Source organism: Engraulis encrasicolus, chromosome 20, assembly GCF_034702125.1.
Source record: "Engraulis encrasicolus isolate BLACKSEA-1 chromosome 20, IST_EnEncr_1.0, whole genome shotgun sequence".
In the NCBI taxonomy this organism is placed as follows: domain Eukaryota; kingdom Metazoa; phylum Chordata; class Actinopteri; order Clupeiformes; family Engraulidae; genus Engraulis; species Engraulis encrasicolus.
This window is the reverse complement of record NC_085876.1, coordinates 40,356,131-40,373,630: the sequence shown is the minus strand read 5'-3', so window position 1 is coordinate 40,373,630 and position 17,500 is coordinate 40,356,131. Positions and strand designations below refer to the sequence as shown.

The window sequence follows — 17,500 nt, the reverse complement described above, 5'->3', positions numbered from 1 at the left end:
CACTCCAACTTGATCTGCCTCGCTCCCTAACTTCTCCACCTTTATCTGCCTGCCTCGCTCCCTAACTTCTCCACCTTTATCTGCCTGCCTCGCTCGCTCCCTTCTTCCCCTCTCTTTTCACCCCGACTGCCTCGCACGCACGCACGCACGCACGCACGCACGCACGCACGCACGCACGCACGCACTCTACATCCTGCACCTTTCTTTCTCCCCCCATTTTCAATATGGTGGGAGAGACGTGTGAGTCTAGTGAGGTGGGGAGAGGAGAGGAGAGGAGAGGAGAGGAGAGGAGAGGAGAGAAGAGAGGAGAGGTGAGGAGAGGAGAAGGGAGGAGAGGGAAGGGGAGGAGAGGAGAGGAAAGGTGGTGAGAGGAGAGGAGAAAAGAGGAGAGGAGAGGAGAGGAGATGTGGTGAGAGGAGAGGAGAGGAGAGATGAGGAGAGGAGAGATGGTGAGAGGAGAGGAGAGGAGAGGAGGGGAGAGGAGAGGAGAGGAGAGGAGAGGAGAGGAGAGGAGAGGAGAGGCTGAGTGATGCGAGGAGAGGAGAGAAGGGAGAAGAAAGGAGAGGAGAGGAGAAGAGAAGAGAGGAGATGAGAGGAGAGGTGGAGGACAGGAAAGGAGAAGAGAGGAGAAGAGAGGAGAGGAGAGGAGAGGAGAGGAGAGGAGAGGAGAAGAAAGGAGAGGAGAGGAGAAGAGAGGCTGAGTGATGCGAGGAGAGGAGAGGAGGGAGAAGAAAGGAGAAGAGAGTTGAGGCGAGGTGAGGTGAGGGGAGGCGAGGAGAGGAGTGGAGTGGAGTGGAGAATAGAGGAGAGGCTGAGTGTTATTTATTAGTCTGACACAGGAGCCCAGAAGTTCTCCTGTCAGTCACCGACATGGCCACACACGCAAAGGCTCACACACATGCATGCGACACACACACACACACACACACACACACACACACACACACACACACACACACACACACACACACACACACACACACACACACACACACACACACACACACACACACACACACACACACACACACACGCATATACAGTGCACACAGCAATTCAAACACACACACACACACACACACACACACACACACACACACACACACACACACACACACACACACACACACACACACACACGCATATACAGTGCACACAGCAATTCAAACACACACACACACACACACACACACACATATACAGTGCACACAGCAATTCAAACACACACACACACACACACACACACATACACACACACACACCGTTATGAAAACCGACCATGGTTTTACCATGGTATGTCATGGTTACTCTAAGTACTTTGAACCAACCATGGTATTATGGCTTATCCATGTTGTTTGGGGTAACCATGAAAACTATGCTTCCTGACTAACCATGGATCATGGTTATTCATGATTTTCATGATTTTTTCTGCATTGTTTGTGACTATGGTTTAATCATGCTTCATGGTTACCACAAAAAACATAAAAAATTGTGCCCAGTCATGGTGTAATGGTTAGAGAGTTGGACTGAAGATCACAAAGTTGCAGGTTTGATGATTTAACCATAGTAAAAAAAGTGTGCCAGAAGATGCACAAAAAAACCCATGAAAACCATGATTTACCATGGTCAATTTACGTAAGGGCGCACACAGACATAGACACACACAGACACAGACACAGACACACACACGCACGCACACACACATTTTCATTCATATTCTTGCTCACTCCGACGCCCACATGCACTACATCTATATCTTATTTCCAATTCTCTGCCACCTCAGCCTTCAAAACCAATATAGTAATCTTTAGACATCCTTCTGTGGTTCATTCCCTACCTTTATACTGTATATAATAGGTTTTTTTGTAGTCACCCGTCACCCCCCCTCTCCCCACCCCCCACCCTCCAAACCACCTTCCATTATATGGTACTGCCTCCATGGTTTCCATGACAACAGCTGTACTGGGCCACTGTTGAGTTGGGACATGAATATTGCCACTTCAACCATGAACTTGCACTAATAACACACCTGCGAAACAACAATATAGAGGGTCTTTGTGTGTACTGCACTGGTTGCTGTGCATATTCACATTCCTATTTATTATTTATTACATATGCATATTGTACATATGGCCTATTTATGCAGTTGCATCTTATTGGATAGATTATATTACATTACATTACATTTGGCATTACATTTTACATTTTAGAGTTTTTAGATACAAGCTGTCTAGTAGACACAGCTGCATCCACATGGTTCTCATCATGGAATGATGTCATTCATGTTGTTAAATCTGCTGTTGTCTTAAACTGTTTGTCTTAAACTGTTGTCTTAAACCGTTTGATGAATTAGGCCTACACCCACGTAAAAAGCTATCATGGAGACGATAAAGCAAAATCTCACTGTCTTTCGGTTTACACTTTGCTGAGATTTACAGTCCACAAAACATAGCCAACACTCCACAATCTAACATTACGCCTACGTCAAAGTGGTTGGATATATAATAAGAGGAATCGAAACACGCCCAATCAATGCAAAAGCGCGTGCTCAAAATTTGGTCTCCTAAGGGGGCGTTGTCCCTCCTTCTTCTTCTGTTGTCGTGGTGTTTGCACAAGACGTGCGCTACCGCCATCTACAGCGCTAAGGGGACTCCATTTATTCTCTACCTCAAGACTCCGAAGGTCTCCTAATCGAAGGTCTCCTAAAGGGGCGTTCACCCGACGTAAAGTGGATACCGGAAAAGAACCCGCCTGCAAAAACCACTTATCTCCACTATTATTTTTAGTTTTTTATGTTCGTTCTTTATTTATTATAAAATATAAGACAGTACTACTACAGTAGTCAGTCTCCATGGGTATATGTGTATGATAAATAATTTAGTAGCCAACTTTAATGTTGCAATGATACTTTTTTTTAGAAAATGTGGTTTTATAAATCAATACATAAAAAACAATGAGAAATGGAGATAAGTGTTTTTTGCTGGACAGCGACGATATACGATTCTCTGCCTACGTGCTGCGTGTATACAGTAGAGCAGTGGTTCTTAACCTGGGGTGCGGGCACCCCCTGGGGGTGCGCCAGAGATTTCAGGGGGTGCGCGGAATTTTGTTTGTGTTGAGGTTATTACTAAAATTCAGGTTCCAAATATTATAATTAGGCCAAATCGAGACCAAATTAAAACGTGTTTTGGACCTAATGTAAAGACATTAAAGTATTGATTAATGTCTAAAAGAAGAATCATTGTAATTATTCACTTAAATCATTTTTTTAGTGCATATACATGTGTAGACGTTTGGGATGGGGGTGCGCGGCTTGTCTTGGGCACATGTAAGGGGGTGCTTCAAGAAAAAAGGTTAAGAACCACTGCAGTAGAGCAGTACAGTGCCAATCCAGATCTGATGGTGGCAGGCAGCCGCCTGAGGTAATCTAGGTTCCCATCTCCATGTGGGCTGCGCTGCTGCTGCTGCTGGAGCGGTTTTTACCCTCTCAGCTGAAACACTCTTCTGGGGGGAACAAGCTGGAAGGTCTCACTCCTCCACCTGCCAGCCTCCTACGTATACCCACACCCCCCTCCATCACTCCATATCTTGTGACCGCACGTAGGCACACATACGCATGTACGCACACACACGCACGTACGCACAGCTGCACACACACCCGCACACACACACGCCCACACACTAGGGATGGCACAAACCGCACCGAAAACCGAAACCGTACAATTCACACACATACCGAACTGAACCGTGCAATCCATCGCAAATCGCAATTCATGTACTGCCCAGAAAAATATGTAAAACATATTCTAGACAGATCGAGAACAGATTCTAGGAGTGTCTTATCCAGTTTCTCTGATTAAAAAATTAGCGTATAAGACCAAATCAGAGGATGACACAATTAAAATCACACCATTTTCACATTATAAGCCTTTACAAACCATATGTAGGATATTTAGTGGTAAGTCCGATTCTATTAACCAGTGCACCATTTATCATGAACTAAAAAAAAAGAACCGTAGAGAACCGAAAACCGTGACCTTGACACCGTGATATGAACCGAACCGTGAATTTTGTGAACCGTACCACCCCTAACACACACACACACACACACACACACACACGCACTCACACACACACACGCACGCACGCACGCACGCACGCACGTAAGCACGCAAGCACGCATGCACGCACGCGTCACAGACTCCGTCCAAGCTTCTTGAGCAGTGTAACTGCCTGCCTGCCTGCCTGCCTGCCTGCCTGCCTGCCTGCCTGCCTGCCTGCCTGCCTGCCTGCCTGCCTGCCTGCCTGCCTGCCTGCCTGCCTGCCTGCCTGCCTGCCCAACCTGCCCATGTCACTTTCACCTCCGAACAAAACTCTCTCATGAGCCCTGGCAGCTGGCCATCCTGGGACTCGCCAGAGAACAAAAAGAAGAAGAAAAAAAGACAAGAAAGAAAGATGGAAGAAAAAGAAAAGAAAAAAACGAAACACCCATCTGTTCCGCAGGACAGGAGTGAAACTGACGGTTCCCACATGAGGCGTACCGTACGTACGTACGGCCTGGGAGTGCACAGAAGTGTGATGAAAAAAAGATGCTTAAAATCTCACCCTCATCCCCCACACACACATATACATACATTACATTACACCCGCTACTCCCGCCCCCACACACACGTTAATATTTCACTGCAGCGAGTGTGTACACATGCATAAAAAGGTATGCTGAAGGCTTGACCTTTTCCGTGCAGCTAGGCTACTGTATTCTGTGTGTTGTTTTGCGCTGCCGGCGCGCTGTTTAGCTGCACAGCTGGAGAATTCTAATTGCGATTGGGGTCAAGGTGACCGCTGTTATCTCAGTTCACTCACTCACTCTATTTCTCTCTCTCTCTCTCTCTCGCTCTCTCTCTCTCTCTCTCTCTCTCTCAGTCTCCCTCGCTCAGTCTCTCTCTATCTCTCTCTCTCTCTCTCTCTCTCTCTCTCTCTCTCTCTCTCTCTCTCTCTCTCTCTCACAGTCTCTCTCTCTCAGTCTCCCTCACTCAGTCTCTCTCTATCCATCTCTCTCTCTCTCTCTCTCTCTCTCTCTCACTCTCTCTCTCTTTCAGTCTCTCGCTTTCAGTCTCTCTCTCTCTCTCTCTCTCTCTCTCTCTCTCTCTCTCTCTCTCTCTCTCTCTCTCGCTCTCAATCTCTCAGTCTCTCTCTCTCTCTCTCTTTCAGTCTCTCTCTCTCTCTCTCTCTCTTTGAATCTTGCTTTCTCTCTCTCTCATACTCTCGCTCTCTCTTTCAGTCTCTCTCTCTCTCTCTCTCTCTCTCTCTCTCTCTCTCTCTCTCAGTCTCTCTCTCTCTCTTTCAGTCTCTCTTTCTGTCTCTCTCTCTCTCTCTATCTCTCTCTCCTCATACCGGAGCGACTAAGGAGATCTAGATAACACTCATGATGAACTAAGGGGTGGGAGGAAGAGATGTGGGAGAGAGGGAGGGTGCGAGGAGGAGAAACACGAGGGGGGAACGACTGAAAGTTGGAAGAAAACAACAACGAGGAGGAGGATGTGGAGATTCTGCAGATCAAGCGTCTTAGTCTAGACTGGGTGTTTTTTTACATTGAAAAATATATATCTCGCTGAAGTGCAAGAAAATCAAGCACAGGATGAAAAAGCTGCACATCGCTTCTTTAATAGACACCTTAATTACCCATGTGGGTGTCTTCTCACAGATCACAGACCTGTGTTTTTCCGTTTCCCCACATTTCTGCGTAGGTGCTCAAGATGTAATGTATGCCAAATACAGACACTGCTCTCTGCTCTTTATTTGCTCAAGTTTGTTAGTCTTTAGTCAGAGAATGTGTTCATACCTTCCAGTCCAAGAGGAGGATGAGAAAAAGGAGGAGAGCATGGGAAATGAATGACAGGAGAGAGCGAGAGATGGCGAGACGCGAATAGGGGAGAGAGCAACGGAGAAAGCAGTCATGAAAAATAAAAAAGAGGGTAACACTTTATAATAATGGATGCAAAAAAGCATTATAAAGACTTAATAAATAATTAACTATTGATGAACAAAACATTAACAAATGTTTGTAAATGACTAGGAAATGTTAACAAATGTTTGTAAATGACTAGGAAATGTTATGTTAATATTTTGTATTTATCAAACATTTACAAATTGCTTGTAAATGAATAAAATACTCTGTTATAAGGTATGTAAAATCTTGTATTATTTGTAGATATTTTATAAAGCATTAATACAACTTAGTTAATGATAAAAACATTTGTTAACTTTTAGTTCATCATTAGTAAATTATCTACTAAGTCTTTACTAAGCAGACATTATTATAAAGTGTTACCCAGTCATGCAAAATAAAAAAGAGTACAATGAGAGAGGTAGGAGAAATGTGAGACTACGGATCCATATAGGTATGCATTACTTTCCATAGAATGTAAATCATTTAGTCTGAGGAAGCCTCTGGTATGTTTGCTGGAGAGTAGAGACAAAAAGACTGAAGTGTGTGTGTGTGTGTGTGTGTGTGTGTGTGTGTGTGTGTGTGTGTGTGTGTGTGTGTGTGTGTGTGTGTGTGTGTGTGTGTGTGTGTGTGTGTGTGTGTGTGTGTGTGTGTGTGTGTGTGTGTGTGTGTGTCCACAGAGAGAGACAAAAATAGAGTGAGAGTGTGGAAGAGAGAATTCGGAAGGGAAAAGAAAGAGAAAGTTAGATAGAGTGAGTGAGAGACAGGCAGACAGCTAGAGCTAGTGAGTGAACAGCCTGATCTCCAAAAATTCTGTGCTCCTGGACACGGATGTTAAGGACACGAAATCCGTGTTAGGAGCACGGATTTTGCCAAAATTCCGTGCTCCTGGACACGGAATTGTTTTCCGTGCTCCTGGACACGGAATTGTTTTCCGTGATGGGCACACGGAAGTGCTTTCTATAGGCTATTACCACAACACTGTGTAACTCTATCATTAGAAAATACATACCAAATGCTAATCCTAAACAAAATAATGCTATAGCAATTTAAGTTGTGCCCTGACCAAAACATTCCCTAACCTTAACCGGTTGGTTCTTCAAAATTCATATAAAGAATGAAAGAAAACTAGCTGTGCCCAGACCAAAACAATCCCTAACCCTAACCTGTCAGTTGGAAATGTTTTTTTTTTTTTAGAAAAATATTTGGAATTAGAAAAATCCTGAGAAAACACAAGACTGTGGAAACATAGAGCTATGGGAGTAGCCTATAGAGAGAGCACTTCTCTGTGTCCATCACGGAAAACAATTCCGTGTCCAGGAGCACTTAAAACAATTCCGTGTCCAGGAGCACGGAATTTTGGCAAAATCCGTGCTCCTGGACACGATTTTGTGCCCTTAACATCCGTGTCCAGGAGCACGGAATTTTTGGAGATCATGTTGGAGTGAAACAGACAGACAGAGAAAGAGGGAGAGTAAAAGCAATGGTAGACCTCAGGGAGGAAGAGAGGGAGAGAGGCTAGACAGATTGGCTGTTGGCCCTACTGAGGTTGCCTGTTGACAGAATGAACCGGTGATCGATAATTCTTCCTGTCCGCCGCCCGCAAGACCAGATCAATCAATTACAGTTGGCTGGTCCAGATCAATGGTGCAGTTCAGACCCATTCATACCAAAGGCACGCATTGTCCCTGGGAAATAAGCGCAAGTCGAAAACTTGTAAAAGCCTCCCTGTCTCCACTGTCTACCACCATTACTTCACAATAAGGATACTTTTCAGTTCTCGTTCAGAACCATGGCGCCATGCCGGCTAGAAATAACCATTGATCGTTTGGACTGAAATTATCTTTACATCATCCAGCAGCTGTCTATTTTCTTTGCCAGGAATATCTACTAAGTGTGATTGATGTGTGCTCACACATACAGTACATGACATTACAGAAATTATTTCAATTTGGTGCCATACAACATGAACATAGCACAAAACTTAAATGAACTGTTTACTTTTCTCACTTACTCAGGAAAATGTTCGTAGATAGTAGTCAGCCCTCTAAATCATTTTAATGTTTTGAAAAAACAAGATGAGGCTGATTATTACTATTTATTATATGGTTGTGACGTCATCTGTCGAATGCTCCATTCATTTCAACGGGGCTCCCCAACGTTCGGACGTCTGTTATTTTTCGATAACGGACGGGTTGGTCTATAACAGACCGCTGTCAATGGCAACAAGACTTTTCACTGCTAAAGCGACTTTTCAACAAGACTCTAATCAGCTGCTGTGATAGACAGCACCCGTTGTCATGGCTACCGCTGTCAATGGCAACAAGACGTTCACTGCTAAAGCCACTGGCTTGTATACAAGTCAGTGGCTAAAGCGAATGTTTCATATCACTCCGCAGGGAGTCCGGTCTTTTGTCACTCTAATCAGCTGCTGTGATAGACAACTGTTGTCCTGGCTAGCCTACCTAGCTGTTGCCTAGCGGTGTTCCACAACGGCACTGTTTTGTTTTGCGCAGCAACAATCTTAACATTAAATAGGTCTAAAGAAATGTCCCTGCATGTGTGAATCATTTAAGTATATCCATAGGCCTATAATAAGCGGGTTAACTTTCGGCGAGTCGGTCGCTTTGTGGAATAGCAGCACTTCAGAGAGAACAAGACCCCTCCGCTCCGCGTCGGGGTCTAAAGATTCTCTCTGTCGTGCTGCTATTCCACGGTAGCGACCTTCTCGCCGAACGTTAACCCTTACATGTTTGTTCCTAAGTGTCTATAATCCAGTGTTCTAATGACAGACAAACAGGGCAGTGCTGGGGCTACAAGAAGGCCAGTGTCAGCTTTAAACCAGTGCATTTTACAGAGTTAAGAGTTTTTCATCAGCATTCGAATAAATCTTTCTGAAATCCCTGACTTATGAGGGATTCAGCTGGATTAATGCCAGCGCAAAGATTCCCCAACCCGCAAGGCAAAAAAAAGGAAAAAAGAATATGACAAACTGAAAACTGATCTGATGGACAAGTTCATGAAAAAAGTGGTGCGACGTGGAAGATTTGGATTTTGTCTTGATTTGCTTCCTTTTATAGTAGGCCTACGTACTGTACATCAAGTGTGCCTGGAGTGGGACTTTGAAGGCTGCACAAAAATGGCCAGCTGTTCAGACACTGATCGGATTCTGTTATGTGAAGCAGAATGGAAAAACACTTCAGTAGCCTGGTAAATCACAGCGTTCTTAGCCCGATTTTAGCATAGCCTCTTGCTAATTTCGCACAGAGGGGTCTGGACCTGCATAATTGAGCACTGATTTCAGGCGGAAAGGCATGGTTTGAAACAACTGGATCTGATTTTCACTAAGATTTGGTTGTGACGTATGCAATCTAAGTGCCAAACCACAACCAGCTAGACAATCTATAGACATACAGTGTAGAGTATATGAAAATACAGTACACTAAATCTATATCCTAGTCTCTCCCTGTTTCCCAAATTTGCTGATTAGCCAGGATGGAATGCATCCTGAGAAGATCAGACTCAGATGAAATGTGCCCCAAAACGACAACTGAGCAGAAACTAGTAGCTACAGATGTCTAGGCCATCTTCCTATACTTCATATCATAACTCAAGCACCATAAACACCATCTGTACAAAATGAAACACTTCAGAGCCATAAGCGCGCTCTCTCTCTCTCTCTCTCTCTCTCTCTCTCTCTCTCTCTCTCTCTCTCTCTCTCTCTCTCTCTCTCTCTCTTTCTCTCTCTCTCTCATTTTCAGTGTCACTTGCTGACCCTTTCTCTCTTTTTCTATTGGTCTCTTTCTCTATTCCATTTTCTCTCTCACTCTTCCATTCTCTCTCTCTCTTCCTTCCATTCTCTCTCTCGCTCTCTCTGTCTCTGTCTCTCTCTCTCTCTCTCTCTCTCTCTCTCTCTCTCTCTCTCTCTCTCTCTCTTTCTCTCTCGCCACAGCAGGCAGGTGGCCCTGGTCGGCTGGTGACTGCTACAGGAAGTGAGGTCACAGTTACTTACTTAAAGCCCGGCGACACGCTGGCACAGCCTCCCGTCTTCAGCCACACGCAGTAGGGGTCCTGAGAGGCCAGACAGCTCCTGCAGCACACAGAGAGAGAGAGAGAGAGAGAGAGAGAGAGAGAGAGAGAGAGAGAGAGAGAGAGGGAGAGAGAGAGAGAGAGAGAGAGAGAGAGAGAGAGAGAGAAAATGGAAGAGAGAGAGAGAGAGATAGAGAGATAGAGAGAGAGAGACAGAGATAGATAGAGAGAGAGGGAGAGAGAGAGAGAGAGAGAGAGAGAGAGAGAGAGAGAGAGAGAGAGAGAGAGAGAGAGAGAGAGAGAGAGAGAGAGAGAGAGAGAGAGAGAGAGAGAGAAAATGGAAGAGAGAGAGAGAGAGAGATAGAGAGAGAGAGATAGATAGATAGATAGATATATATATATATATATATATATATATAGAGAGAGAGAGAGAGAGAGAGAGAGAGAGAGAGAGAGAGAGAGAGAGAGAGAGAGAGAGAGAGAGAGAGAGAGAGAGAGAGAGAGAGAGAGAGAGAGAGAGAGAGAGAGAGAGAGAGAGAATGGAAGGGTGAGAGAGAAAATGGAAGAGAGAGAGCAATAGACAAAGAGAGAAAAAGATAGCAAGAGAGAAAAAGATAGCAAGTGAGAATGAGAGAGAGAGAGAGAGAGAGAGAGAGAGAGAGAGAGAGAGAGAGAGAGAGAGAGAGAGAGAGAGAGAGAGAGAGAGAGAGAGAGAGAGAGAGAGAGAATGGAAGGGTGAAAGAGGAAAAGAGACAAAGAGAGAAAAGAATAGCAAGTGAGAATGAGAGAGAAAGAGAGAGAGAAAGAGAGAGGGGGGGACGGGAGAGGGAGAGAGAGAGAAATAGACAAGTATAGAAAGGGATAGCAAGTCACAGCCAGAGAGGAAGAGAGAGGGGGAATGAGAGGAAAAGAGAGAGGGGGAGAAAGAGAAGAGAGAGAGGTAAGTCATGGTAGTGTAGTCTGTGAAGCAGTTAGCCCACCACTGTGGTGCGAGCGTGGTGAGCAAGGCACCTGAACACCTGGCCTGGAGTGTGTGTGTGTGTGTGTGTGTGTGTGTGTGTGTGTGTGTGTGTGTGTGTGTGTGTGTGTGTGTGTGTGTGTGTGTGTGTGTGTGTGTGTGTGACCACCAATGATGTTCTGGACAATGCTCTTAAAGACTGCCCTAACACCCCTGACATTGTTCTTGTGGATGAGACTCTAAAAACCATCACAGTTGTGGAAATAGGATGCTGCTTTGATGCATATATGGACCTGTGCTTTGCTGAAAAATGCGTTAAGTATCAACCAGTAATTCATGCATTGACAGTAAGTGGCTACAAAACATCCATGGTGGCACTTATCTATGTGTGTGTGTGTGTGTGTGTGTGTGTGTGTGTGTGTGTGTGTGTGTGTGTGTGTGTGTGTGTGTGTGTGGTGTGTGCGTGCGTGCACCTGTGCGTTTCTCTGAATGTGTGCATCTCTATGTGTGTGTGTGTGTGTGTGTGTGTGTGTGTGTGTGTGTGTGTGTGTGTGTGTGTGTGTGTGTGTGTGTGTGTGTGTGTGTGTGTGTGTGTGTGTGTGTGTGTGTGTGTGTGATTTCCTGCTTTGCGTGCCTGAGATAAAGCCATGGTGATGTATGCACTGGGGACCTGGCCTGAGCGCTCTCCTAACTCTCCTCTCCACCCTTGTGAAAGTGGCCCTCAGGGACCCAGAGGAGGAATACTACTTTACAACGGGCTCCATATCTCTTCACGATAGTTTGCCGGGGGTAGCCAGCGCCCAGCGCCCATACATAACGACTCTATTGTACGGTGGGCGCACGCCCAGGGAAGCCGACAGGGGGGGACGAAGGAGTCAGCTGTCCCAGCCCAGGGAGATGGGGGCGCCCATAATTGGGTCCCTCATTACATTTAATGTATTGGGCGGGGGGGCCCTTTTAGACTAATTTGTCCTGGGTACAGTCAAAGCATGTTAGTGGCCCTGGGCACGCGCGTGAGGGTAGCCAGCAGCGGCCATACATAATGACCGTAATGTATGGTGGGCACGTGCGGGAGTGTTTCTTGGCGGACGACGCAGCGACGGAGAGAGAGAGAGAGAAAGCAAGAAAGGAAAAAAAAATATGAGAAAAAGAAAGAAACACCTCTAGCCTTTCTCGCAAGTGTCTCTTTGGCGGATATCACAGTGATGAAGAGAGAGACAGAGAGAGTGAAAGAGAGAGGGGGGGTGGGGGACAGAGAGAAAAAGAACAGCGAGCAAACGAGTGAGACCCTTCCTTAGTACTTTTTTCATCTGTGCCTGTCTCTCTTCTACTGTAGACGGCACAGGGATGAAGAGAGAAAGAGAAAAGAGGGGGAGGGAGGACGGAGAAAAAAAAAAGAGAAAGGAAAAGCAGGGGAAAGAGTGAGTCCTTCCTTTTCCTTGTCTTTCTTGCCGTCTAACCAGAGACTCTTTAAGTAAATAGAGATATGCCAACATAATAGGTTTCTATGGACACCTAACTTGACCAGGTTCCGGTCTGCCGAAAGGGGCGTGTCATAATTCTCCTAGAATGAATAGAACAGTCCTTAGGTCTGCCTAGGTCTGCCTAAAAGAGGATTCCCCCCCGTCCCCCTTGCGACAGTAGAAACCGGAAACAATGGGCCAGCGGAACCTCTCTCTTATCTACTCTCTCTGGTCTAACTGTCTCTCTACTACTGCAGATGACACAGGGGTGAAGAGAGAGAGAAATGGGCCAGGCTCGCCGACAGCTTTGCCTGGGCCCAGGACAAACTCATCTGAAAGGGCCCCCCCACTCAATTCACACAATATAATGAGAACCCAATTCTGGGGGGGGCCCTCTCTCCCTAGAGAGGCCCAGGACAACTGACCCTTTTGTCCCCGCCCTCCCTGTCGTCGGCTTCCCTGAAAGAACTGATTGAGGAGAGAGAGAAAAAAAGAAAGGAACGGCGGGCGAAAGAGTGAGTCCCTTTTTCCCTATGTCTGTCTTGCCGCCTACCCGTCTCTCTCTCTCTCCCGCAGCTTTACCTTGACAGCTCGTCTGGGCACCCGTGACAACAGAGGGACCTCTCAGCGCGAGAGCCGCCGGTGACAGTCAGACTGTCTGCCAAGTGTCTTCCTGTCTACGTCGTCTCCTCAGTCTTCAGATGTCATTTAAAGCTATTTCTACTCCGCCAGCCGTCAACCGCCCACGCTACACCAACAACCAACACCAGCACACACACATACACAACACGCAAACAGCACGCACGCACACACACACACGCATGCATGCACGCACGCACTCACGCACGCACGCACGCACACTACATAGAAGCAGATGCACACACAAATGCATTCACCATTCAAAGACACTCATACATGTTCGCACGCACATGAGAACATGCACACACACACACACACACACACACACACACACACACACACACACACACACACACACACACACACACACACACACACACACACACACACACACACACACACACACACACACCTACACAGACAGGCACACATGTACACATGCATGTACACACACGCACGCACGCACGGACACACGCACGCACGGACACATGCACGCACGCACGGACACACACACACAAACACACAAACACACAAACACACACACACACACACACACACACACACACACACACACACACACACACACACACACACACACACACACACACACACACACACACACACACACACACACCTGTCCTCACCCACGCACATCTCTACATCTCCTGTCTTCTCCAAGAGGAGGAGGAAGACTCTTGGAAGCTCCACGCGGCATTTAAGAAAGTTCACGACGACGAGCGCATCACAAATAAGCTTCCCCTTCCTACTCTTGCCGTCGAGTGATTCTTTTAACCCTCTGAGGTCTAAGGGTTTTCAGAGGCTTTTAGGCTGCTTGCACCACCCTGACATTTTCAAGTATTTTCATTTCATATATATATATTTAGGACCTGGAAGGTCTGAGGTTTCTAGTGGTGTGACTTATATGTTTCAATGACAAAAATTCACAGAGTTACAGATTTGTTTTNGGAGACGAATTGCCCTCTGAAGGGCACTCGGACCTCAGAGGGTTAAAAGAAGGCATTTGGCAGCGCTATATGAAGCCGTCGCAAACAACAGGGAAATAATGGCAGTCACAAAGTAAGCAATGCTTGACGAGGCCACTTTTGAGCATCCTTTTTAAAATAGAGTCGCAGCCAAAAAAACAAAACAAAAAAGTAGAGATGCACAGGATCCAAGATCCGGTTCCGGATCCGGCAGGATAATAGGGTTTTTCACAGGATCCGGATCCGGCAGGATCTTAAGCAGTGGATCCGGTATCCGGCAGTTACCAAAAAATCAGGATCTCTAGCCTAGGTTTTTCAGTCAGTCTTTCACAACCCCAATTGCTGCATGGAGTGAAAGAACTTTGGAAGCGGCCAGTGCAGGCAGTGTGGCAGTAAGCCAATGACTCTAAAAAATAGTTTGAGCCAACGTAATAAAAAGGGCCCACGTGTGCGAGTAGGCTATGTGTTTCAACCCTTTCGTAGGATCCGGTATCCGGTTCCAGATCCGGCAGGATCTTAAGCAGTGGATCCGGTATCCGGCAGGCTCCTAAAAATCAGGATCCGGTGCATCTCTACAAAAAAGATCCTCATCACAAGGATTGATGAGCACGGAGGGATGGAGATGACAAAGTATTTGTTGTGTGCTTTGGCTTAATGTTGCATGGAGTGTAATATTTCTTTTGTTTCAATAAACAGAGCATATTAATAATGAGGCTGATACATCTGGTGATATCAAACGGTACTTTTCATTCCTCGGCTCGGCTTGTTTTCCTCAGTGTTTAATCTAAGCTAATGTCCAAATTGTGCAAAATAGGCAGTTGTCACAAAGCAATGAATATCTTTTTTGCTGTCTACAGGTTACTGTTCTGTTCTACCCTTTCTTCCTTATTGTCATGTCTTTTTCTTAAGAAACGGGAAAAAAATAAATGATTGTGCTTATAAACAAAGAAGTCACAATGGCCAAATGCAGTGTGTCTTACATAAAACAACAGAATCACTGGAACGACTGTGCTGTGACTTTTATTCAATTTTTGTTCTTTTTCTACAAATAAGAAGCTGTTTACACATACGGATATGGACACATTAGTTTTGGCCTCTTGTACACATAGACTGTGTTTCAGAATCCACCATTTAAAACCTCGTTTTAAAAATATCTTTCAGGGGGCTAAAACGCACCTGTCACAACAGAGTTTTAATTTTTTTATCCACGTCGTGTTTACATATAAAAGGGACAAAAAGATATCCGCATTTAAATATATCATATGAAGCCCCTTAATGCACGCCGTACCTCCTGTGGCACGCTGTAATAGACATTGAAAGTTAACTACTATAGTACTACACTACTATGAAAGTGCACTGGGCCTTTAGTAATGCACTACGACTCGGTCATTGCCATTCTGGTAACAGCTCATTTATAATGCTGTGTCTTAAAGGGCTAAAACAGAGTTTTTATGTTTTATCCACGTCGTGTTTACATATAAAACGGATAAAAAGATATCCGCATTTAAATATATTCATATTTAACACCTTAGCGCAGCACTATGGCTCTCTGTAATGTCATAGCAATGTTGTTATGATGTAGTTAAGCATTTTCAGCAAGTGATTGTTGTAGTGAGGGTTAAAACCAGCACCTCAAGGAGTTCCTCTTACCTCTTACAGGTGCCATAGGTGCTGCAGCTGCTGAGGGGGACTCGGATGACACAGGCGGAGAAGGCCACGAAGAGGGCATGGTGCTCCTTGTCCAGCTCCAGGCCCAGCACCCTCCGGTCCTCCCCCTGGACGTCACACCTAGTGGGGGGGGGGGGGGGGGGGGGGTTCAGGAAGAAGCAGGGCCGGATTAACGCACAGGCTAGATATGGCTGCAGCCTAGGGGCCTCCACCTGCCAGGGGGCCCCTGATTGGCCAAAAGTGTAAAAATGTTTTGCATAATTGGGACAAGATGCAATATTTAATATTTCGTCCCTCTGGTTCAGTACAGTTGGTAGACATGTTATCCTGAATTTTTAGCTTGTAATTATAACACTCTAATAAACACTGAGATTTGCTCTATGGGGGGCCCCACAGCAAACTGTAGCCTAGGGGCCCCAGGCCATCTTAATCCGGCCCTGGGAAGAAGGACCACAGCGCCACGAATTCAGCACACAGCACATTTAGCAGTATTTTTATATGACTATATATTAGCTTTGGGGGCATTTCAGCCTTCATGGGGACCGAACGGTGCAGATGGAAAAAGGAAATAAGTGGGGGGTGGTGTGGACATGGGGACTCGAATTTGGTCCATTTTATTTGTATTTTTATTTGACCTTTATTTATCCAGGAAGGTCCCATTGAGGTAAAAAACCTCTTCTTACAGGGAGTCCTGGCCAAGACAGCATTAAGACAAACAGATAACAAACAGGGAACTCAAGGTGTGGAGATACACATAGCCCAGGGGTGGGGAACCTGTCTCGAGGGCCATTTGCTGTTTTATCCGGCCCCCGATATGATTTTAATGTTATGCAGCTTGACATGAGATATCATATCATATCATTGTCATATTTTGTAAAATATTAGAAATTACATTTGAAATACAATTAAGTTATATTCAGTGGTCCTAGACAAGGTGGGGACCGTTTTAAAGGTAGCTGCCTTCAATATAAGCCTAAAGTGCAGATGGAAATCCTGGTTTGTGTTCATAGTACGGCCCTTTGAGGACTTTTTAACGGCCCTCGGTGGAAGTTGAAGTGGCCCCTCAAATGAAAAAGATTCCCCACCCCTGACATAGCGTATTGATTTCCGACCATGAAAAAAATGGAGTCACTATGCAGAACAGGGGCGTGGAGGGCTTGTACACTCCTGCGTATATCCTTTGGGATGATGGAACCAAAGTATTTCATAAGCATGCTTTTTGCGTTTTGATCACTGTAATGCCCACCAATGATGCCTCTCTGCATTGCCTTGACCTTCAGACTGGGAACACTGATGATGGGCTAGACCCGAAACGTTTGTCCCTTGTCTGTCGGTTTTATTTACTTTTTCGGCTTTGTTTAATATAGTTTTTGATTTTGAATTCAGATCCAGTGTGCGTCTCCTTTCTTCCTTTTCATTGCCTTGACCTTCAGACAGACTCACTTGGAAGGGTTGTAGACGTCTATGTCCTCCAGGAGGATGGAACCGGAGGTGACGTTGGGGTTGGTGCTGGCTAGAACCTTGAGAACGTGGCCGTCCTCGGATCCCAGGAAGAGCACGGTATGGTTCTTATAAGGCCCGGCAGATGTGTCCACGGCCATCTGGGTCAACTTGTACCTATGGGGGACGCGGGAAAGGAAATATTTTTCCACACAGTGCTAAGACTTTTCCAGCTGGACACCACTCACAAGCAGACATTTATTGTATGCAGCTGCAACAGAGTATACAATATCTACGTACATGATAAATAACAAGCATAAGATAGTTGTATGCACATATAGGGTGCACACATGCATATGATGAACGTTAGGAA

At 45.6% G+C, this 17,500-nt stretch overlaps 1 protein-coding gene across 1 annotated transcript in view; it reads right to left on the bottom strand.

Moving 5' to 3' along the window:
• LOC134436636 (semaphorin-6C-like) overlaps positions 1–17,500 on the bottom strand; it is a 219,422-nt gene that overhangs the window by 28,511 nt on the left and 173,411 nt on the right. Inside the window, exons 16-18 of the mRNA XM_063185950.1 lie at positions 17,131–17,304; positions 15,670–15,807; positions 9,960–10,037 (exon numbers count right to left, since the gene is read on the bottom strand). Of these exons, the coding sequence (XP_063042020.1) occupies positions 9,960–10,037; positions 15,670–15,807; positions 17,131–17,304 (390 nt within the window). The remainder of the gene's footprint in view (positions 1–9,959; positions 10,038–15,669; positions 15,808–17,130; positions 17,305–17,500) is intronic.